The sequence below is a fragment of the Myxocyprinus asiaticus genome, chromosome 17 (genome assembly GCF_019703515.2).
Source record: "Myxocyprinus asiaticus isolate MX2 ecotype Aquarium Trade chromosome 17, UBuf_Myxa_2, whole genome shotgun sequence".
Classification (NCBI taxonomy): domain Eukaryota; kingdom Metazoa; phylum Chordata; class Actinopteri; order Cypriniformes; family Catostomidae; genus Myxocyprinus; species Myxocyprinus asiaticus.
In genome coordinates this window covers 38,081,529-38,104,997 of record NC_059360.1, presented here as the reverse complement: position 1 = coordinate 38,104,997, position 23,469 = coordinate 38,081,529, and the positions used below count along the sequence as shown (strand labels likewise).

The following is a 23,469-nucleotide window of genomic DNA, read 5'->3' as shown; positions in this document are numbered from 1 at the left end:
CAGTTCTTTTCTGCTCCCATGGCTCAGTATCTAGCCTGCTCAGTGCATCCACGTGAGAGCTAACAAACACATTGACTATTTATACACAGACACTAATTGCAATTTAAAAAGCCACAGGTGTGGGAAATTAATCTTTAATTGCCATTTAAACCTGTGTGTGTCACCTTGTGTGTCTGTAACAAGGCCAAACATTCAAAGGTATGTAAACTTTTGATCAGGGCCATTTGGGTGATTTCTGTTATAATTATGATTTAAAAAAGGAGCCAAACAACTATGTGATAATAAATGGCTTCATATATCACTATCCTTAAATTTATTTGCATGATCAGTCATATTTTCAAAATCAATGCCAAAATTTCACAATTTCTGCCCGGGTATGCAAACTTTTAAGCACAACTGTATATTGCTTATAAGGTCATATACTATGTAAAATCACATTTCCAATTATTTGAATATATTTTAATGATTTGGTACAGTCAACAAGAAATCAAAATCCACCCCAATTTACTTAATACACTTTCCTGGTATTATTGTGTTTCATTGGTGCAGATTATTTCACAGAATAATTTAATCATTAACAATTTGTCAATCTAATCTTTCATTTAAACATAATAACTTGCTTTCCTTTTAGGCTGACATCATCAAGCCCTCTTATTTTAGAAGTTAAAATTAAAATGATCATAAAGTGTCACAAGTGACCCAAGTTCGAGACCAGGCTCCAGGTCCTTTCCCAAAAAATGCTTAACTGTGTGGAACGACCCCCACGAGTCACACGCTGTGGCCATTACAGGGCCGCAACACCTGGGAGCACCCCATGATCTCTTGCACTGTTAGCATAGCATATCCTTCTGCAAAACATCCAAAACCTTCCCAGAACTTACCCACTGCCAAATTTTAGAGGTGAAATATGAATACGCACAAACACAGATAGAGCTGATGCCAAAATATTTGTCTCATCCCACTCCTTATGTATAAGAATTAGCAGACCTATATAGTGAACATGAATTTAGGCACCAGCAAGGGCTTTGGTTCACTGACATTGGGACACTAATAACCCATAGGTACATGATTACGAGGTTGTGCATTAAAACATAGCTGGTATTTATCAACGAAATCGCTGTATAACATTCCATGACCAATATCCTTTTGGTATCATTTGTTGTGTTTCCCAGGCATCTTTTTTGTTGCTGTTAGTACAGTACAGTGCTATATGAAATACGCCCGTGCCCTCCATTCCTGATGGCTTTAAGATTGAAGAAGGCATGAGGATGTATGCGGTAAAGTGAGCAGCCAATGCTCACTTGTTTTTATTGAGCATTCTTGGAATTTCTAGAGAGCAAACACTATAGTGCACTTAAATGATGCCCAGGTCAGTGTGCATTACTGTGTAAACTTCTTAGGCACATAAGATGTTTGACAAAAACATTTGTCTTAAGATGTCTTTAGTGTGTCAATAGGAAATTTTAGACTCTCAAACATTCCTATTGAAGCTTGGAACATCCTATCTGCCAACAACCAAGAAAAACAGTGTCCATGTGTACAGGAGAATTGGTGCTGGCAAAGGTGGTCACACCAAAAATGTATTTAGCTTTTTTTTGTTAACTGGACTTTGTATTACATTAATTGATAAATTAAAACTATTTATGGCATTTTTTTGAAGACATCCTCACTATACAACATTTTTCACAAGTGCCTAAGATTTTACAAGGGAGCAAATTGAGACACAATCGAGTTACATGCAACTAACTAACATGCTGATAAGAACTTAAATTTTATTAAAAAGCATACTGAAAGTAATCTCGTTATCACCAGTACTAAAAAGTACCATGGTACAGTAAAGGTTCCAGATGGTGAAACCATGGTACTTTGAATGGTACTGAATGATTACCATACTCATACTTACACCATGACATTTATTTACATGGTGCTCCAAAGTACTTCAAAGGATACAATGAAATGACCACGGTCCAAAAATTTGGTATTACCATCATACAAAGTCAAAAAATCCATGGTACATAAGTGCAGTGCCTCTAAACACCAATATAATAACCCTAGTGCAAATAAAGTTAGATGCTATTTAAACTAATAGTGGCAGATATTATATGCAACCCTAATTAAATACTAACAGTATAGGGACATCACTGCAGCATGTTTATTGTGTTAATTAAGAGTCCCACAGACACACTAACCAACCACTAAACACCTACCAACCTACCCCTAAACTTCCTTTACAAAGTTTAACCATGGTTTTCTACAGTAACCATAGTATCACCATGGTATTTTGTAGTAAAATCATAGTAACCACAAAATTAAACATGGTTACTATATAAACACCATATTACTGTAGTAACACCACTGTTAATTGCATCACATCTATGGTTTCCACCAAAAAACCTGGTTATGACAATAGTACTATAGTAAAACTAACGTTAAATACATTTTTATGTATTAATATTAGTAGTAGTAAAGAAAATATTAAGAGAGGAGACAGAAAACAGAATGGAAAAAAAAGAGTGCTACAAATACAGAAACACACCCTGGTTGAAAAGACACAATCTCACCGGCATTATGCCCCACGCCACTAAAGGGACACTCACAATGCAGTTTATTGTAAATTTCTATGTTTCCAATAGACTATTTGGGGTGCAAATAGCTGCGCTGTGTAGCAGGTGTTATTTACACCTAGTGCAAATAGTCACTCTGTATAATATTATGGTAACATTTTACAATAAGGTTCCATACATTAACATTAAGGGCCCTATTTTAAGAACGCAAGTGTTACATGCAACGCAATGCCTTAAGTCATAAGCGCAAAGTCAATGGGCATGACCATGATTTTTTGGTATTTTAAGTCTAGGCGCAAGTGGATTTGGCGAAATCAAGTGCGCAAGGTGGTAATCGGGTCAAGGCAGGTTCTTCTCCGGCACCATCTCAGTCCTATTATACAGTCCATTCCCTGTAAAGCACCAGCAATATAAACAAAGACAGCACATTCATAAGACGTTGGTAGTGTAAACGGACTGTATGCAACGAATTAGAAGAATAGAAATATGGATTTACATTATTTTGTGCATTAACTGTGTCCTTGTTAAATGGGACACGCTCCTTTTATACGCATGGAAATGTGGTTCAAGATATGGATGTAGGCTCCGTTAAATTATAGAGAATGTAAGTATTATTAATCTTGTTCATCTACTGACGCAAAAGTATTTCATGTATTGAAACACGAAAAAATTAAACTACAAATATTTCTACATTTAAATTAAACTTCAAACGAAATGAAAAAATAAAATAAAATAAAAACTCATACCAAATCCAAACTCAATCCATCTTCTTCCACCGGCCCTTTTTGCAGTGACTTAAAAATCACTCAAAACAAAATAATGCCAATATAAATTAGATCATAAACACAATTGTATATATAAACATAATGATAATAATTGAAAAATTAGCCATGACTTTTAGATAGTTTACTCATAATTTTTATTTTTTTTTTCTCAAAACGGCTATGACAGTGATTGTCAGGGACTTAATTTAATGTTGCACTATATTTTAAGATGTATGACATGAACTTTATTACCACCTACTGGAATCTCCAAACTGCAAATGCAGGAACTAAATTTGGACTTTGCGCTGAGTTAAGAGGTGGTATTGAAACGTATTAGCGTAACGATCAAATTTTTAGTAAAATAGCAAATTGCACTTTGCGCCACTTCATTTACATACAATACATCCACAGTTTGAGCGCCTACACCCACAGTAGCATAAACACTCCCACCCATGCCCATTAGCACTTTGCGCTCTCACAAAAATTGGATAAGACGTTGCAGACGGTCGTAGCACGTAGCACTGCAATTTGCGCTCTCACGAAAATAGAGCCCAAATCAATGTATTAGGCATCATGAACTAACAAAAATCCAGCATTTATTTGTGTAATTGTATTTATAAATATACATTTGTTCATAATGTGTTAACTGATGTTAACGTACACAACTTTTAATGTACTAGACTATGTTGAAATGAAAATTTACCAAAATGCAAAAATCCTGTAAAAGTTTTGCTCATTCTTAGCTAATGTGAACTCTTGCATTAACAAATGTTAACGTATACAACCTTATTGGAACATGTTACCAATATTATGTACTTATAGGGGTACATTTCAGTCTTTAAAAGTTCTTTAAAATCTCTAAATTTGTACTAGTGTCCACAATGCAGAAAAACATTATCAGTAGCTGAAAAATCTTGAGAGGAATCCTCCAGTGAAGAGCGTGTGGGCACAAAGGCAAGCGCAGCAGCAGGCTGGAAGGTAACCGCACTCCAGACACATGGGCAGAGACTGGCAACCAACACAAAACATGAGACAGGACCAACTGAGGCAGAGAGAGCGAGGTGAGTTAATAGAACAAACAACAATCTAGCAAAGAACATGAAAGGATTTAAGTAGGCAGACAATCAATGGAGAACAGGTGCTGTCAGCATGCAAATTAGTGGCATGATCAGCGTTCCCATGGGAACGATCAGTGTTCCCATGGAAACGTCGATCACGAATGCCAGCAGCACCTGACACACATGAGGGCCTCCTGGCATGGAGTTGGAACTGATCAATGAGGGAGTGATCCAGGATGTCCCAAGCCGGGACCCAACATCTCTCCTCTGGTCCATAACCCTCCCAGTCAAACATGTACTGGAACCCTCTGCCCCTCCACCTGACGTTGATCAACCGTTTGACCATATAAGCCGGAGCGCCCTCAACTAGGCGTGGTGGAGGCAGGACAGGTGTGGTGGGATGCAGATTGTAGTGGAAAATCGGTTTAATTTTAGACAAATGGGATATGGGATGGATGCGTTTAAGATAGGGAGGTAACTTAAGACGGAACGCCACTAGACTAATGACCTTAATGAAGGGAAAAGGCCCAATAAACTTGGGGCCCAGCTTACATGAGGGGAGTCGGAGTGGAATGTCCTTGGAGGACAACCAGACCTTCTGACCACACATGTAAGCTGGGGGCTTAGACCAGCGTTGGTCCGCCGACCTCTTAACGTGGTTACCAGTCCGTAGGAGGGCTTCTCTGGTGACTTTCCAGGTACAACAGCACTTCTGAATAAAAGTGTGTGCGGACGGGACCTGAACGTCGTGCTCTTGGGCAGGGAACAAATGGGGTTGGTACCCGAGGCTAAACTAGAAGGGTGATAACCCCATAGATGACAAAGGCAAGGAATTGTGGGCATACTCGACCCAGACTAAATGAGAGCTCCAAGAAGACGGATTACGAGAGGCCATACAGCACTGGGTCTTCTCACGGTCTTGATTAGCCCGCTCCGCCTGCCCATTTTTCTGGGGATAGAACCCAGAGGATAAACTCACAGTAGCCCCCAGCTGTCGGCAGAATTCTGCCAAAAACGGAATGGGTGATGATGGTCAGGGACGAGCAACTGATAGTATGGGCTGTGATGGGTTCATCCAACTGGATCACTGGAACCTGCCACTTGGAAGCAACGTCGATGTCCAGAAAGTTCCATTTGGCTCCGGAGTCCACCAATGCGTAAACAGCGTGACCGGTTGACCCATACTGCAGTCGGGCCGGGAGAAGTAGAGAGTCCGTAGTCCGGGGGATTTGCTCAGGGGTGTTGCGCTCGCGTGTAACCCCCTGCCTACTGACGAGTGGTGGCTTTTACTGGGCAAGAGGTGGAGACATGGCCGGGACAGGCACAATACAGGCAGAGTCCTTGGGTGAGGCATCGCTGCTTCTCCTCTGGAGATAGCAGAGTCCTCCCGGCCTGCAGGGTTCTGCCTCGGACTGTGGTTCCAACGGCCCAGCCGGAAAAGTGGACTGGGTACAGCGGTGTGCCGCCCGGGCAGGTGGAGAACGGCGGCGATGCAGGGCCAGGCGATGCAGGGCCAGGCGATGCAGGGCCAGGCGATGCAGGGCCAGGCGATGCAGGGCCAGGCGATGCAGGGCCAGGCGATGCAGGGCCAGGCGATGCAGGGCCAGGCGATGCAGGGCCAGGCGATGCAGGGCCAGGCGATGGTCCATTCGGATGGCCAGGTCCACCAGATCGTCTTAATGAGACAGGGTTCAGACCATCCAGAAGCATGGGGAACCACCGGGGCCGGTGTGGGCACTTCCTAGGTGGGACCGGTAATGGGAGGCTGGCGGAGTTGTTGGACGCCAGAGGTGAGTTCAGTGAGCTGCAACGCCATTATCTCCAGAGCCCTGTTGGAAGCAGAGATCTGATCTTGCTGACGTCCCAGTAAGGCCCCTGCTGAGAAAGAGTGGACCAAAGACTGGATTCCTCCACTGGGTCCATCCTGGCTAGATTGTTCTGTCACGCAGGTAAGCAAGAGATCTAAGAGCAGAGGAACAGTTCACAGAATTTATTAATAACAGGAACTCAAAAGCACAGCAGGTCTGGCAAACAGTAAGAGACCCGGCACCGACTGCAGCGGGAAGACGATGAGCGTGTTTGTATGTGTGTGTGCGTCATGGCTGTGTGAAAGCAGATCCGTGAGGAATCCTCAGCGAAGAATGTGTTTGTAGGCATGTATGCGTCATGGCAGTGTAGAGGGTGGATCCAAGAGGAATCCTCCGGTGAAGAGCGTGTGGGCACAAAGGCAAGCGCAGCAGCAGGCTGGAAGTTAACCGCACTCCAGACACATGGGCAGAGACTGGCAACCAACAGAGAAACACGAGACACTACAAACTGAGGCAGAGAGAGCGAGGTAAGTTACTAGAACACACAACAACAATCTAGCAAAGAACATGAAACAACAAAGGGTTTAAGTAGGCAGACAATCAACGGAGAACAGGTGCTGTCGGTACGCAAATTAGTGGCATGATCAGCGTTCCCGGAACACTGATCATGCATGCTGGCAGCACCTGACACGAGGGAGAGACAACCAAAACAAACAGAACAAACCGGCGAACTCACCAGGACCGTGACAGAATGATCTGAAACAACCTACAACCAGTGAACTGAAGCGCCTAGTGAGGGAATAATTAGAAGTTAAATCTCTCCTCTATATTAAATCAGGGGTCTGCATTAATTTTAATCAGTGTGTGTAGCCAGGCTTGACTGCGGGCCCCAAGGGGCAAGGAGAACGGCGCCCTATCCTCTACACCCGGGCCTGCCAGTGAGAGTGCAGATGGCTCGGACCTCATCTCTTCAGGGTTCAGCGCTCCCCTCCAGCGACTGCCACCAGCGCCCATGTCCACACACACACACACACACACACACACATACAGGTGACAGACTGCAACCTTTCCCTGCACCAGCTGTTTAACTGTACCTAACGGAGCTGCTCAAATAGCCTTTAAACACAGGGGTAGAAAAGGCACAAAAAATATTGCCTGGCATTTGCATCTTTGATCCTGCAAACAGTGAGTCAAATTGTACGTTCAGGATGTTTTCAAATTCATATGCTGTTTTGAGAGCTTGATCAATACATCAATTATGAGATTACTTGTTGATTATTGATGTGCACTTACATGCTGTCATGTTTGAGTAATGTGCTGACTTGGTTGACAGTTTATAAAATATGATTACTTATCGCAATACATGTAATTTAAGATTACATGAACACATAAACATGGCATAAGAGAGTAGAAAAAATTTATGTGCATGTATATGTGAGCATTTTGCATGAGCCCTAGTCTGTACCATGATTAAATTAATTTGCTAAAGTTTTGTGTGGTCTAAATGTCCACAAAGTTATTTGAAAACAAAAAAGTTAGTGCCAAATTAAATATTTAAAAAAATAATTATAGTATCAAAAACAAACTAAATTACATTTTAAACAGCTTAATTGAATACATTGGCTTTTGGCTTCAGAAACCTGAAACATTAGCATATGTCCGTCCACATTTACACATCATTATATAAGACCACTCATATTTACACATTATAATGCCTATTATGTGCTCAGGAACTCGGCCCGTAGTCACGTTGAGGTCATATGTATGAAGAAGGATACTATTATTCCTAAGCATCAGAAGATCAAATAATAAGAGTTAAATGTCAGTGAATTTGTCAAACTTTATGCTGTTCCTGCACTGTTTTTTAGCACCTGTGGTTCTGCAATGCATAGCCTATTCTTTTGAAGGATCCAAACATTAGGAAGGAATGACTAAGATGTATTAAAAAGTGATTTTCAGTCTGACTTCTCAACATAAATTCTGCTCCATTTTGCAGCCTTTTCTAGCCTACAAATGCCAACATCTAAAAAGACCAACCACAGTTTTGTCCACATAGCAGATTTTCCAGGAAACTATTAAATAACCCATGATGAGACAATGAAGACAAAGAGTTTTACCTTTGACTTGACAACCCAGTACTCCTCTGTCCCATACTGTACAGCTCTGAGGGTTGTGAGGTAGTCGTAACTGATGACAGCCGTCTGGAAAGGATCATTTCAGAAACAAAGATCGAGGAAAAACTGTAAAACAATCTGCATTGACAAGCTCTATCAAAGTTGCACCCTACTGGCAGAAAGTACACACAAAATAATTGTTCAATATTTTAGTGGATACTGCATTCTTGATTGATTCACTTACTTTTACACAATAAACCAATATTGAAAAGTTAAACAAGGTATTACACAAAATGATAGAGTATAATTATATTTACAGTTGCAGCTGCCCTCCCAAATCTTATGATGCTGAGGTCATTGAGGTCAACATTTTTGCTGTACAGGTAGAACCCTGATGATGCGAACACTGCCGTGGCAACAGATGATATTTTCAGTAGCCGACCAGCCATGTGAGGTACTATGAAAAGATATAATAATGCACACTTAGGTTTCTGCAACAAAATGAAACTATAACATTCTGAGGTAGTGTAGCATAGTGGTTAAAGAACTGGAAGGTGGCTAGTTCAAACCCCACAATGAGGCATAGCATGAAATAGCATCTCTGTGCCCTTGAACAACACACTTAACCACAAGTTATTTAAAGGTTGATGTCCTAATAAGGCATCAGCTGAATTAGTATTTCATTAGCAATTACGCTCTAGCTTTGTGTATCACTTAATTTCCAATATATGTGCCTCCCTATTCAGACCGTTTGATTATAACAAACAGGAATACTGAATGTACTTAAATAAGAACATGGTTGTTGACTGGTATAATGATTCTTCTGCAGATGATTGGATCAACTCTTTGGAGGCGTGGCGGGAACATTGCGTCATTGACTCTGGACATCTTGCCATGCGAGAGTGTTAAGAAAAGGATGTTTTACGCAACTGAAGCCAAACGAAGCATCATTTACCAAATTTATGAATGAGGTAAATGAAGTGCACCGTTTACACAAGGCATATAGAAGCACAATACACATATAGTGAATGTCTTTCCTTCATAACATCACTCTTTACATTAAAGGACGCGGACAGCTGATCACTATATCAATATTATGCAAGCGGTTGCATAACATGCACCAAGACAACTAAATAACAGACGTTTTATTGCATTAGAGTCAATAACTATGATTGTTTTTGGGTTTTTTTTTAGATAATCTTAGAACAGCTTATTGATTTACCTTCATTGACTCTGCTCCCACGATGTCATCCACTAACCGGTTTCGCTGTGTGAACTTTCAACTCTTACGTCTTTGTTTTCAACACAACGTGCGTGTCGCGCACTGCATCGTGGTTATTGTAGTTCTTCGTTAGGATTTTTTTTTTTTTTTTTTTTTTAGAGTGTTCCTCCTCCTACGTTTTTAATTATTATTATTATTATGTTATTTTTCCGTTTTTTCCATAACTTTATGATAAACAATTCACAGATACAGGCAAACATGTGTAAATCAGTAAATTTAAGCTTTCACATACATTCACTTAAAGTCAAGTCATTTTTATTTGTATAGTGCTTTTCACAACACACATAATTTCAAAGCAGCTTAACAGAAAATCATGCTTTAACAGAAAATTAAACTAATATCTACAAAGTCCTTGTAAAGTGTTTCATCATTGTATAATTGTAAATTGTGTATAAAATATAATATTTAAAATACAAATTAAATAATAATTGTATTTAGAACCCCAGTGAGCAAGCCAAAGGCGACTGTGGCAAGGAACACAAAACTCCGTAAGATGTTGGTTAATTGAGAAAAATAACCTTGGGAGAAACCTGACTCACTGTGGGGACCAGTTCCCCTTTGGCTAAACAGCATGATTATAATGCCAATATTAGTTATTCATGTGCAGTGCATGTCATGGTTTAAAATTTGTAAACTATGTAAGTGTTAAGGGCCAGAGTTTAAACAAAGATTTTGTAAGAACTGTAAATTAAGGACTTATATCTTTGAAGTCCATCCTGGATTAACTGCAGAAGTACACATATATGCACTGTCCTTTGTTAGTTGGCTGATGAAGGCTTTTGTTGGCAGTTAATTGATAGTCTATGTTTTCCATTTCAAGAGTGTAGTCCATCAATAAACAAAGGTGATGCAGGCAGAGATCAATGAGGTGCATCACAGTTCTACCGGCAGGTCATTTCGGTGAGGTCCGGTAGGGTCCATCCTAAGTCCAAGGTTCAGGCTATGGCATATGAAGTATCCGATGTCTTACAGTTGGAGTTGGCATCAGTTCATCCTCTGAAGTCCATCGTAAAATACTGAAGTGATGTCTGGCTAGCACCGGCTGTAGTTTGTCGTCATCACTCAGCGACACGTAGCAGTGGAGTCCAACACCAAGCAGTAACGGAGCTGGATCTCACTGGATCTCAATTTGAATCCCGAGGTTGAGACAGGGAAACAAATAGAATAATATTAGCATAGGTGACAAATTAATTTATTGCAGTTATAGATTATGAGTAATGTTTCCGAGAAATGTTTCTAGTTCCAGCAGATAACTAAAGCAGCCTAATTGGGAGTTGATGGATAAATTAGGTGTATGCCTGGCTAAACAGATGAGCCTTTAGTCTAGACTTAAACTGAGTAAGTGTGTCTGCATCCCGAACAGTGTTAGGGAGAATATTCCATAGTTTAGGAGCCAAATAAGAAAAGGATCTACCTCCTTTTGTGGATTTTGATATTCTATGAACTATTAACATGATGGAATATATAGCAGGGTAGGTCACTTAAGTACTGTGGAGCTAGACCATTCAAAGCTTTATATGTTGTTAACAGAATTTTTTAATTAATATGAAATTTAACAGGTAGCCAATGTAACGATGATAAAATTGGGCTAATATGATCATATTTCTTGGTTCTAGTCAGTGGAAGGATGGTGGAAGAATGCTGTTCTACAAACATTGGAAATGTGATTTTCAATGGAATAGAATAGAGCTGTTCATCTGTGACGTCAATCTGTAGGCAAACCTGGAAGTCTAATTCGGCTTGGGTTCCCTCAGTATTTTCCTATGGGTTTTTTAATGAGGTTTTTGAACTTATGTGTAAAAAATAAGGTCTGTGGTAAACATTACTTGACAATACATAAATGTTTTGTTCTACAACATGAATTACACACAGTCATACCTCAAACATGAATTTTGAAGCCACCTTGCATGTTTTTTTTTTGTTTTGTTTTTTTTGTTGTTGTTGTTTTTAAGTATGGAATTCAATATGGCTTAAAATTCCTGTGTGTCTTTTATGTTGTAGAACAAAAGTCCATGTATCGTCAAGTAATGTTTACCACAGACCTTATTTTTCCTCATTAAAAAAAACAAAACAAAACAAAAACAAACAAAAAAACATAGGAAAATACAGAGGGAACCCATGGCGAATTCTCCTCCAGGTTTTTGGACTGCAAGCTGAACAGCTCTATAGTTCACCCAAAAATTTAAATTCTCTCATCTTTTACTCACCCGCATGTCATCCCAGATGTGTATGACTTTCTTTCTTCTGCAGAACACAAAGTTTTAGAAGAATTTCTCAGCTGTGTAGGTCCACACAATGCAAGTGAATGGTGACCAAAAATTTGAAGCTCCAGAAATCACATAAAGGCAACATAAAAGTAATCCATATGACTCCAGTGGTTTAATCCATGTCTTCTGAAATTATCCAATAGGTTTTGGGTGACAAAAGACCAAAATGTAACTTCTTTTTAACTATACATCTTGCCATTGCAGTCTCTAGGCATGATCATGATTTCAAACTCAATTACATTTCCAAGTGCTTGACGCATGCAGAGTGCTAGATGGAAGTGTAATCAATCTTGAAATCATGATCACCAAGGAGACTACAGATGTCAAGTTTCATAGTGAAAATTTAGTTACATTTTGGTCTGTTCTCACCCAAAACCGATTAGATCACTTCAGAAGACATGGATTAAACCACTGGAGTCATATGGAGTACTTTTATGCGACCTTTGTGTCCTTTTTGGAGCTTCAAAGTTTTATTGAAATTATTTCATAATTTTTATTAAAATATTTGTAATCTTAGGTTGTTTTTTTTGTTTTGTTTTTTTTTTTACATTAAACTATTTGTTTAATCATATAGTTCATGATGGTGATAAATGCAAAATGGTACAGTTAGACAATAAATTGTTATAAGCTTTGATAATATTTACAATTAGTATAATAATAATTTATTTGGAATGGGAGTTAATTGTTTCAGAGAACTGTCACAAGTAGAAACTATAATGACCATAACACATTTTTATAAAAAAAATATTTGCATGAACAGATATCACTTTGTGCAGCTACTTGATATTTTCCATGGCTATAAAGTTACTAAATCTTTTTAAACATTAAAATGTAGTCAGAGTCCAATCAGGATATTACAGACTGAAGTCAACGGATCGATTTTGGAATGTACTGTATTCCCTGAATGTGTTATTTGTGCACTTTTTTTTTTTTTTTTTAAGGTGTAGAGAACAAATAGTTGATGGAGCGTAACAAGATTTAACATGACGTGACCTCAGACAGATAATGTGACCGGAACATTGGGAGAGTCATTTTAGATGGAGCCTTGATGAACTTCTAAAATAAACTAACAGCACACTGATGGAATGATGTTTCATGCAAGATGTTACAACTGTTAAATGTAAAAGAAATAAGAAATTAAGCTAGTCAAGTGTGCTTATGCATCATCTGTAAATACCCCATTATCAAGAAATTTTAGGGAAGAGAAAAACTGAAAATCTGATTCAAAGGTTATTGCATAAAACCCTTGGGAACTGTAACAGGCAAAAGACTGAAATTTAATCCAAGAGATTTAGCAGACACACAAGAATATTTACACTGACAAATGAGAAAAATTCTGTAGCCAACACATGAAATTACTTTGAAAACATTTCCAAATAATATTTTATGACGTGTTTTTACATTTCATATAAAGTTTTATTGAAGAAAAAAAACTCTAGACATGTGGTCAGTTTAACAACAATCATTACTGAAAGGTAAACTTTTTTTGGGGGGGGGGGGGGGGGGGAGAAACATCCATAATAAATAATTATTTGTTACTCAGCACACAACACTTGACCCTGGATGGTTTTCACTTCAAAAAAAAAAAAAAAAAAAAAAAAAAAAAAAAAAAGGGGTCAGGCATTTTCAGCTTTCTTCTGCTTCCTTGTTTGATTTTCTTCCAATAAATGCCTTTCTGTTTCTTTGAACCTGGAGCTGCATTAAAAGAAGAAAATTAAATCTTTCCGCAGATGTTTCAACAAAAACATTCTTTGGAGACATCTCAGGCAAGTTCAGCTTGGTACAACTTTACACTGTTTATCTAGATCTATTTCATAACAAAAACACACATTCAGATTAGAGGCAGATTTCTTTACAATAAGGATTATTTTGCAAACTTCTTGATGCTCCCACTCTGAATTAGATAAAAACAGTCCACGATAGTATTAAGCAAATCTGTAGCATAATCTAAACTGAGAAACATATTTTAGCTCACTTTTCTTCATCATTAAATATAGTTTCCAACTGGATGCTCACCTTTGCTCCCTCAATAATGTGGGGATCTTTCTGTAGTGCATTCTGAAGTCCCTCTTCTGTATTGAACCCGATCCAGCAAAACCCCCGATGAAATCCTGTCTCTTTATCCTGTAAGACAAGACTGTCAAATTAACATCTCAACTCTCTGGAATTAATCAGAAATACCAAATTTAGTGCATTATCAAACCTCATACTTACAAAGGGCAAGAGACATTTCTTCACCTGGCCAAACTGCCCAAAGTACTCCCTGATCTCCTCTAAAAACAGGACAGAGTGCACAATTAATTTTTGCATATATAAAACATTAATATAATAGACATCATATATCTATAGCACACTCAGTTATGCATGAATGAGCTTCATAGACAATTTTGAAGACTAGTGATTTAATAATCACTTTAAAATTTTCAAACAGTCAAATAATATGCATCAAACAACCATTTAGCTGAAATAGATGTTAAAACATTCTAATAGAATTTATGTCCAATAAGATGTAATAGCTTCATATAGCCTACAATAGTGATAGCTAACATTCACACATGTATGGCATATAACATGCATAAGATATTATGTAATGTCCATATAGGACTAAAATACATATATGTATAATAGTGAACAGTACATGGATATAATACACAGATTCTGCAATCTATGGATCAACTGCTTTAATACATTCACACGCTTAATATGCACTAGTCTGATCATTTTCTATTTAAAAGCTTTGATAAATTATATATGTAACTTACTCGTTGCAATCGTCCACGGGACTTTAGACACAAACGCTTCAAAAACCTTTTTGCCTCCTGCTGCTGCTGCTGCCATGTTCCGTCCTTGCTGATTCTGAATGTGCTTCCTTTGACCTTAATCACGTGACAAGAACAAACCATCATTAACGACATAAAACTATAAAATGAACCAATTTAAATAATACGTATCGACATATTCGATGTTTAGAATCACTAATACATTGTACAAATTGCTTATAAATTAAATCGGAATTGTGCGTTGCAACGTCACGCGTTGAAAGGTCACATGATGACGGCAAAGATGGCGGCCTCCATAGTGGAGCATGGAGAAGATGCTTTCAAAAAATTGTTTAAGTTTTATAAGCGAAGAAGTCCTCCCCCAGACTTCAGTGAGGTTATTGATTTCTACAGACCTCTTAGTAATGACAAGGTGAGTTATGATCGTGCAGTTTTATTCAGTTGGATTTATTCAATTACTTAATGACATTTTATCAGAGGTTCATACAAACAAAATATGATTACAATTAATGAGATATTAGAGTGTTTATAAAGCTGGAGAAACTAGTGAATGATGGAGAGTACATACTTAACATGTTCAACTGAGTTAGTAGTGTGTTCTACATAGACAGTGTGTATGATACAGTGGCCCTATTATAAGCAAGACTTTTACAATAATAGATAAGTGCAGAAATGTTGTAAATGTAGAAATGTCGCAAAAGTTTGTTAACTAACCTGGGTGTGGACCAAGTGTGACATCACCCCAGATTAGTATGATGGTTTTAATTTAGCAGCATACAGAACATGCATAACTGTTTCACTGTGTGCTATACTGTACTTTAGTCAGGATTGAACTGTAATTCTTGCCTTTTGTTGTAGATAATTTGTCTGCTTTGTTATTAGGTTTTTACCTGTGAACTAACCTCCAGCCCTATCAGTGAGGAAGAGGTTTTCAGAGTTGGTCTTCGGCCAGTAAAAGACTGGAAAGCCTTTGGTCTGCGTGGATATCCAGGTATGGTTCAGATAGGTTGGTGACAGTTTAAAAGTATTTGTATACTCTGGCAGCCAAAAGTTTGGAATAATATACAGATTTTGCTGTTTCGAAAATTGGTACTTTAAAGTGACATTCAACTGATCACTCCAACGCCTTATCCTTGAGTAATCATGCTAAATTGCTAATTTGGTACTAGAAAATCACTTGCCATTATATCAAACAGCTGAAAGCTATTTGGTTCATTAAATGAAGCTTAACATTGTCTTTGTTTTTGAGTTGCCACAGTATGCAATAGACTGCATGTATTAAGGTCAATATTAGGTCAAAAATGGCAAAAAAAGAAACAGCTTTCTCTAAAAACTCATCAGTCAATCATTGTTTTGAGGAATGAAGGCTATACAATGCTTGAAATTGCCAAAAATTGTAGATTTCATACAAAGATGTACACTTGTCTTCAAAGACATAGGACAACTGGCTCTAACAAGGACAGAAAGAGATGTGGAAGGCCAGATGTACAACTTAACAAGAGGATAAGTACATCAGAGTCTCTAGTTTGAGAAATAGATGCCTCACATGTCCTCAGCTGACAGCTTCATTGAATTCTACCCGCTCAACACCGGTTTCATGTACAACAGTAAAGAAAAGACTCAGGGGAGCAGGCCCTATGGGAAGAATTGCAAAGAAAAAGCCACTTTTGAAACAGAAAAACAAAAAGAAAAGGTTAGAGTGGACAAAGAAACGCAGACATTGGACAACAGATAATTGGAAAAGAGTGTTATGAATCTTAACCCCATTGAGCATTTGTGGGATCAGCTAGACTGTAAGGTGCGTGAGAAGTGCCCGACAAGACAGCCACATCTATGGCAAGTGCTACAGAACGTGTGGGGTGAAATTTCACCTGAGTATCTGGACAAACTGACAGCTAGAATGCCAAGGATCTGCAAAGCTGTCATTGCTGCACATGGAGGATTTATTGATGAGAACTCTTTGAAGTAGTTTAAGAAGTTCTGAACATTTTTTCAAATTGTAATAGTAATGTTTCACGCTATTAATGTCCTGACTATACATTGTGATCAGCTGAATGGCGCTTTGGTGAATAAAAGTACCAATTTCTTTCCATAAGAGCAAAATTTGTACATTATTCCAAACTTTTGGCTGCCAGTTTATGTTCTCCAAAAATACAAGGCTGCATTTTATGGGTTTAATTAATTCAGTAGCTTTTTATGTAAAAGACAATTATTTCAATATCTGCTGTGTTGCATAATTACTATAGCCTCTCCAGCAATGCAGCTTTATTATTGCTGTAACTTTGACAGTTTAATATGTCAGGAAAAATAACACAATAATAAAATAGCAAAGAACACTGTTTAAGCCCAAGAAGTCTTCATCTTTCTTCTTAAAATTCTGTTATAGGAAAATTCTGTCTTTGTTTTTATCTTAGATGGAATTAATTAACTATATTATCATTGGATCGTAGGGTTTATCTTCATATCCAATCCATTTCTGCCGGGATCTCAGCAGTACTGGGTTAAGCAGTGTCTGAAGAGCTATCCACAGAAACACAACGTGTGTAACCTGGACATGCATATGTCATCTACAGAGACTGAGAACATCTGGGAAAGAAGCATAGATGCTATTCGGTAAGATCATGACATGGATTGGCATCTTAGGAAAATGAGAAATAAAAAATAAAATAAAAACAACATTATTTTAATGTAATTTGACAATTTTAATAATTAAAAAGATTGAATATGTTGTATATTTACATTATGAATGATCTGTGAACATTTTATTAAAGCTATTTATTAGCCAATACTTGAGCAATTTTTTTTTTTTTTATCCTTATGAAATTCTGTGGAAAAAAAAAAATATATGGAGTGTTAATTTTAACAGTTATTTTGGAAAAAATGGTATTGTGTTGTATTTATTGGAATTTTTGATATTGCTATTTAATCTGGGGCTGGTTTTAGTCTATACTATTGCATTAGTGTTGTAATAGATAAGTGTGTTGGGTTAAACATTTGTATTTCGCTCTGATTCTTTGTTTGTGGCTAGATTTCTGATGGTAAGTTTACTGTATCCGAGATGATAGATTTGAGGAACTGCAGTCTGTTAGACCCACTTTATCGCTAAACAGTTGTGTAAAGGGTTTGTGCTACTGCACTGTACCTGATCTATCACCCACTGTGCCTTATCTGAATGGATCTGTGAATTATTACAGGAGGAAAGGCTCTGGGAAAAGAGAACCCAAGACTCTGCTAGAAAAACTGCGCTGGGTGACTCTTGGTTACCACTATGACTGGAACACTAAGGTACTGCAGTCACGCAATATATAGTGTTTTTTATGTGCTTTGGCAGTTTGTTCAGTACTTTGAGTATGTTTAGTCTGTTTTATGTCTAAATACGACCACTGTATAAATATATTTACCTAACATGTAAGGAGTAATATATAGTCAACTAGTCTTTATTACAAAATAAACATCTAGGATGATGCGGGTGATTGAATCACTCTGAAGTAGGGGGTCATTTTGCCGTAATAACAGGATCACTGTACATTTTTCGGCTTATTACATGTCTGCTTACCATGAACATGAAATATTGATTTGAGTTTAAAATATTTTATTATGTGGTAAGAAAGAGACTGGAGTAATAAGAGAGAAATGAAACTAGCACAGCTATGTAAAAAAAAAAAATACCTGAGACAACGCTCAGTTTTACAGTTTAGTGGTCATCAATATACAAAAATATTTGATTGGTCAATTTGCATTTTACAATAATCAGCATAAATTATTCCATAGAGTATCATATAATATTATATAATATAATAATTCTCAATAAAAAAATTAAAACCATAGCAAAAACAAGTATGCTAAGAAACAAAAGAGTTAAATATGAATAAATACTAATATTATTAAATAAATATTATTAATAGTATTAGATATTATATTAATATTATTTAAATAGCTAAATATTAATATAATATACACCTAAAATTATAAAAAGTTTAATATAAAAAAACAATGCATTTCATCAAACATGGAAATGGAAATGAAGCACTAAGGAAAACAAAGCTTGTTTAAGTTTTGCCATGGAGCCTTTTGTAGCATTGTTTTTCTCAAAGCAAGAGAGAGAGATCACACTGCCCAGCATCTTATCAGCATCATTTGCTCCTTTCAGGACATTTCATCTCTAATTGTACAGGCCTGATGCCTGCCTGTCTCATTTATATGCTAATTACATAAAAGTGTTTAGACTTCTGTCCTAATAAATCAGTCAGGAGGTGCACACCAGATTCATTAGCTCTGATGTTGGTGTGAAACCGCCAAACGTCTGACGGCAATCAGTGAATTTTAAGCGGAGACTCTTTCCTCTTCCCTTTAAGTAAAACTGAAGGCTGGGACGTTTACTCTATTTGAATCAGATGCATTGGCCGCTAATTCAGCTCTTTGGAGAGGCTGTGCTCATATGATCGTCCATTGATTAAACTTCCACACCTCACTACTGACAAAAACCTACTGTGAAAGCCAATGAGCAAATTATAAAAATGATTGTTCCGGTCCTGGATGCTTATTGCTCAATACAGCATTCCAGCTGTGCTACAATGCACAATATAGATACAGCTATGACGCAGAACACCTGTTCATCTGGCTTTTGCGTATAACCATTGTACTCTTAAGCAAGGCAATTAACTCAAAGTTACTGTATACTGTTAGTTGCTTAGGAAAACAAATTGTCTGCTAAATTACTTCCTACTTGCCTCCTACAATAAGAAGCATTCATTTTTTAAACTTTATGGCATAATGAGGCACACTATTTTGACATTTACATTTTCTGCAGACTTACTCGCCAGGCCACTGCACTCCCTTCCCCAAAGAGCTTCACTTGCTGTCCCACAAAGTGGTTGAAGCTTGTGGCTTCCCTGGTTTTAATGCAGAGGCAGGTATTCTCAACTACTACCGATCTGATTCGTCGCTCGGTATCCATGTTGACGAATCAGAGCTTGACCACACCCGACCTTTGTTGTCTTTCAGGTGAGGGATATTTGTTACTCCAATATTAAAAGGATAGTTCACCCAAAAAATTCTCTCATTTACTCACCCTCATGCCATCCCAGATGTGTATGACTTTCTTCTGCAGAACACAAACGAAGATTTTTAGAAGAATATTTCTGCTCTGTAGGTCCACACAATGCAAGTGAATGGGTACCAGAAATTTGAAGGTCCAAAAAGCACATAAAGGCAGCATAAAAATAATCCATACGACTCCAGTGGTTAAATTCATATCTTCAGAAGCGATATGATAGGCGTGGGTGAGAAGCAGATCAATATTTAAGTGCTTTTTTTATGACAAATCCTTCTTCCTGCCCCATAGGTGGCAATATTGACAAAGAATGCGAATCACCAAAAACAAAAGAATGTGAAAGTAAAAGTGTAGATTTATAGTAAAAAAGGATTTATATATTGATCTGTTTCTCACCCACACCTATCATATTTCTTTTGAAGATATGGATTTAACCACAGGAGTCTTATGGATGACTTTTGTGCTGCCTTAATATGCTTTTATGACCTTCAAAGTTCTATTACCCATTCACTTTCTTTGTATTGACCTACAGAGCTGAGATATTTTTCTAAAAATCTTCATTTGTGTTCTGCAGAAGAAAGAAAGTGATACACATCTGGGATGGCATGAGGGTGAGTAAAAGAGGAGAATTTTCATTTTTGGGTGAACTATCCCTTTAACTGTGCATACCAACTTCTGCTGCCTTCATTCACATCAGAATGATCATATTTACAAAATGAGCACTTGTATTGGTCATAACTGAGGTGTAATTGTAAATGTTGACTGTACAGTTAAGTTTGTAATTTCCATTTTAGGGTGAACTATCCCTTTAACACTTAACTAGGTACATGAATTAGAGATTTTATCAGCATCTTGGTGTTTCCATCTAGTGGTTTTTAATGCTATATCCCAAATTGCACATAAAAATATGTGGATGGAATCCCAGCTATTCCCACTAATGAAATGGCAACCTTAAAGAGGTCACGACTTGCCTTTTTTATTATTAATTTAATATGTTCCTTGAGGTTCATTTATAATATTAGTAAAGTTTTTTGCACAAAAAACAGTCATATATTTGTAAAACATGATCATTTTCCACCCTCATTCTGACCCTCTGTAAGAAACGCTCTGTTTTGGTGCTGCTTCTCCTTTAAGACTTTACAGTGAACGCTCACTGTTATGATTGATTCTGTGCTCTTGACTGACCTGCTCTCTCTTTGCCATCTCACTGCTCACCGCTAATGGGCGGGTTATGGAAGTGCTAAGGTAAATTAGGCTTCGATGTGTTGTTGTGGAGGCGGTCAGATGCAAATGTTACCACAGTGTGACATCACAATGTAGAGGAAGTAGGGAACGAGTCATTTTGGCAGCTTGGTTTCAACGTATCCTCTTTTTGCAGTGAGGAAGTTTTGAGTTCTGAAACTTACCCTATGATTTCATAGTACACATCTTCTGTGTCAAAAGATCAAGGAAAATTTGATTCCTCATGCATGACCCCTTTAAAAGTTAGTGTTTTGAGCATGGCAGCAGCTCTTTTGTTCCTCTTCAGATTTCCAGCTTGGGACTTTATTGTTGGTGCTTTGAGTGTGTGAATAATATAACAACTACAACAATATCACAAACCACACACATTATCAATGAAAACAAATTGTTACTCCAGTTACAGTCCTGCAATGATTCATTCTCTATGTACTGGCATTGGTCATTGAATAAATGAGGGGTCTACATCTTATGGTGACGCCCCATCGTGATAATCCCCCTATGAGCCGGAAATTCCTTTTACACCCCTAAATACTTTACATGTATTGTCTAATGTAATATCTAAATTTAAGTTGGAAAACCTACCAGTAATGTCATCACTGACTCTTTTGCCATTGTCCCATTCGATTTAGTTTTGGGCAGACTGCTGTCTTCCTTTTGGGAGGGGTAAAGCGGGAGGACCGCCCCACTGCCATGTTCATGCACAGTGGCGACATAATGGTGATGTCAGGAGCCAGCCGTCTGCTGTATCACGCAGTACCCTGCATCGTTCCTCCGCTCGCTGGAAACATTCTGCCATCCTGCCTGGGCCAGAAACTAGAAAGGGAGCCGCAAAGTGATGACATCATCCAAAGGGTGTCAGAAGAGGACTGGGAGGTTTGCTCCTGGTACTTGCAAACATCTCGGGTTAACGTGACAGTTAGACAAGTACTGGGTTCTGATCAGACTTTCCCGAGTACAGAGACCCTGAGTTGGGTGGCAGACACGTCAACAGTCAGCAATCCAAAATCAGAAGAGGAAGGACCTCATAAAAATAAGAAGAGGAAAAGTGAATCAGGTTATGAGTGTGTCTGCTAACATACTTGTTTGTGTTCTCTGTGGACAATTGTGAATTATTTTCTTGGTTTTCAAGGAATAGTTCACCCAAAAAAGGTCATCATGTACTCCCCTTCAGGTTGTTCCAACACCGTATGACTTGCTTTCTTCCATAGAGCTCAAAGGGAGACGTTAGGCAAAATGTTAGCCTCAGTCACCATTCATTTTCATTGTATGGAAATAAAATCCAATTAAAGTCAATGGTAACTGAGGCTATCGTTCTCCCTAACATCTACTGTTTTGTTCTACAGAAGAAAGAAAGTCATACAGATTTGGAATAACATGAGTGTGAGAAAATTATTTGAACTTTTGAGTGATCTGTCCCTTTAACTGTATAAAATACACAATGTTAAATGTTGTGTATATATCTATAAATATTAATAAAAGCATTATTATTATTAAAGTCAACATGAAACAGCATTTCCAACCCATTTTATTTCTGTAATGGTAATGTATTTCCAACTGAAATGGGGTATTAAATGAAAAAAAAAAAAAAATTATTAGGACAGAACTTTATTTTATCCACTGGGAATTGATTGGATCATGATAAGTGATCTTTATATGACAGGAGGGAAGGTTTGAAAAATGAGAGGGCTTAGTGATTTTGGCCAAAAAGTTCATCATATCATTACATATATGTAACATCAGTTATTACATATCATTGGAATAACATGCATCAATAAATGTTGTCTTCAAAATCATGCTGACTTTCAAACATTTTAGTGATAATGACTGCAGTCTTTCCGAGCAGTTGTGGGAAATAAGTAACCGCTTATGTGACACAAAAAGTCACCTCAGGTTAAAGTGTAGTTCTTCATTTTACCCTCTCATGACCAACTCAACGCTCTTCTCAGGCTGTATAATAGCAGTGACATTCAGCCCTGTCTGTTGTGAGTCGTGACAATTTGCCAGGCGCTCGTCTGTTGATTTAAGGTTTACTGCCAGGTTTGCTAACTCAGGGCTTTAACACTAAACAGACCTGACCTTCAGAGAAAAAACAGGGAGACTGCGTATAATCTTTTTAATCTGGTCAAGCGGTGTCACGACATGTCAGCGCCAGTTTGATATTGCCTATGACAAGTCCCCCGAGGAACCCAGGTTGACACGGCCATTGTGGCGGAACACACCAGGGGCCGACATTGCCATGGTGATAAAACTATTCTATCACTACATTTGCCTCTCATGAAACACTATCAAAAGTTCATGCTGCATCTCAGATTTGTAAGATTAATGTTTTTGGTCTTTTACATGCTTTTAAAACATAAATTCCCATCGTGGTACTGTCTGATAGAGGTAAAAGGGGTGTGTACTCCGAGATGCCCACTGGTTTGTCACATCCAGAGGCTTTAAAGCTCAATTGAGGAATACTTTCCTTAGTTACCTCAGCACAAACATGGATGCCTCTCTAACCATGTGGAAAGAGGTGGTACCTAGCAATAAACATG

The 23,469-nt window shown here is 38.0% G+C and overlaps 3 protein-coding genes across 3 annotated transcripts in view; 1 reads left to right on the top strand and 2 right to left on the bottom strand.

Moving 5' to 3' along the window:
- LOC127455141 (aarF domain-containing protein kinase 1-like) overlaps positions 1-9,596 on the bottom strand; it is a 194,857-nt gene extending 185,261 nt beyond the window's left edge. The window contains exons 1-3 of the mRNA XM_051722757.1: positions 9,531-9,596; positions 8,626-8,765; positions 8,312-8,395 (exon numbers count right to left, since the gene is read on the bottom strand). Coding sequence (XP_051578717.1) covers positions 8,312-8,395; positions 8,626-8,757 — 216 coding nt within the window. The 5' untranslated portion in view covers positions 8,758-8,765; positions 9,531-9,596. The remainder of the gene's footprint in view (positions 1-8,311; positions 8,396-8,625; positions 8,766-9,530) is intronic.
- Positions 9,597-13,463: 3,867 nt separating this feature from the next.
- On the bottom strand, positions 13,464-14,773 carry slirp (SRA stem-loop interacting RNA binding protein). The gene is made up of 4 exons (XM_051722758.1): positions 14,620-14,773; positions 14,072-14,130; positions 13,874-13,981; positions 13,464-13,552 (listed from the first exon to the last, which is right to left on the bottom strand). The coding sequence occupies exons 1-4, from the start codon at positions 14,693-14,695 to the stop codon at positions 13,484-13,486; spliced, it is 312 nt and encodes a 103-aa protein (XP_051578718.1). The 5' UTR covers positions 14,696-14,773; the 3' UTR covers positions 13,464-13,483.
- A 141-nt stretch (positions 14,774-14,914) lies between these two features.
- Positions 14,915-22,725, top strand: LOC127455454 (nucleic acid dioxygenase ALKBH1-like). The gene is made up of 6 exons (XM_051723370.1): positions 14,915-15,049; positions 15,520-15,628; positions 17,088-17,250; positions 17,832-17,922; positions 19,448-19,641; positions 21,562-22,725. The coding sequence occupies exons 1-6, from the start codon at positions 14,921-14,923 to the stop codon at positions 22,004-22,006; spliced, it is 1,131 nt and encodes a 376-aa protein (XP_051579330.1). The 5' UTR covers positions 14,915-14,920; the 3' UTR covers positions 22,007-22,725.
- The last annotated feature ends 744 nt before the right edge of the window (positions 22,726-23,469 follow it).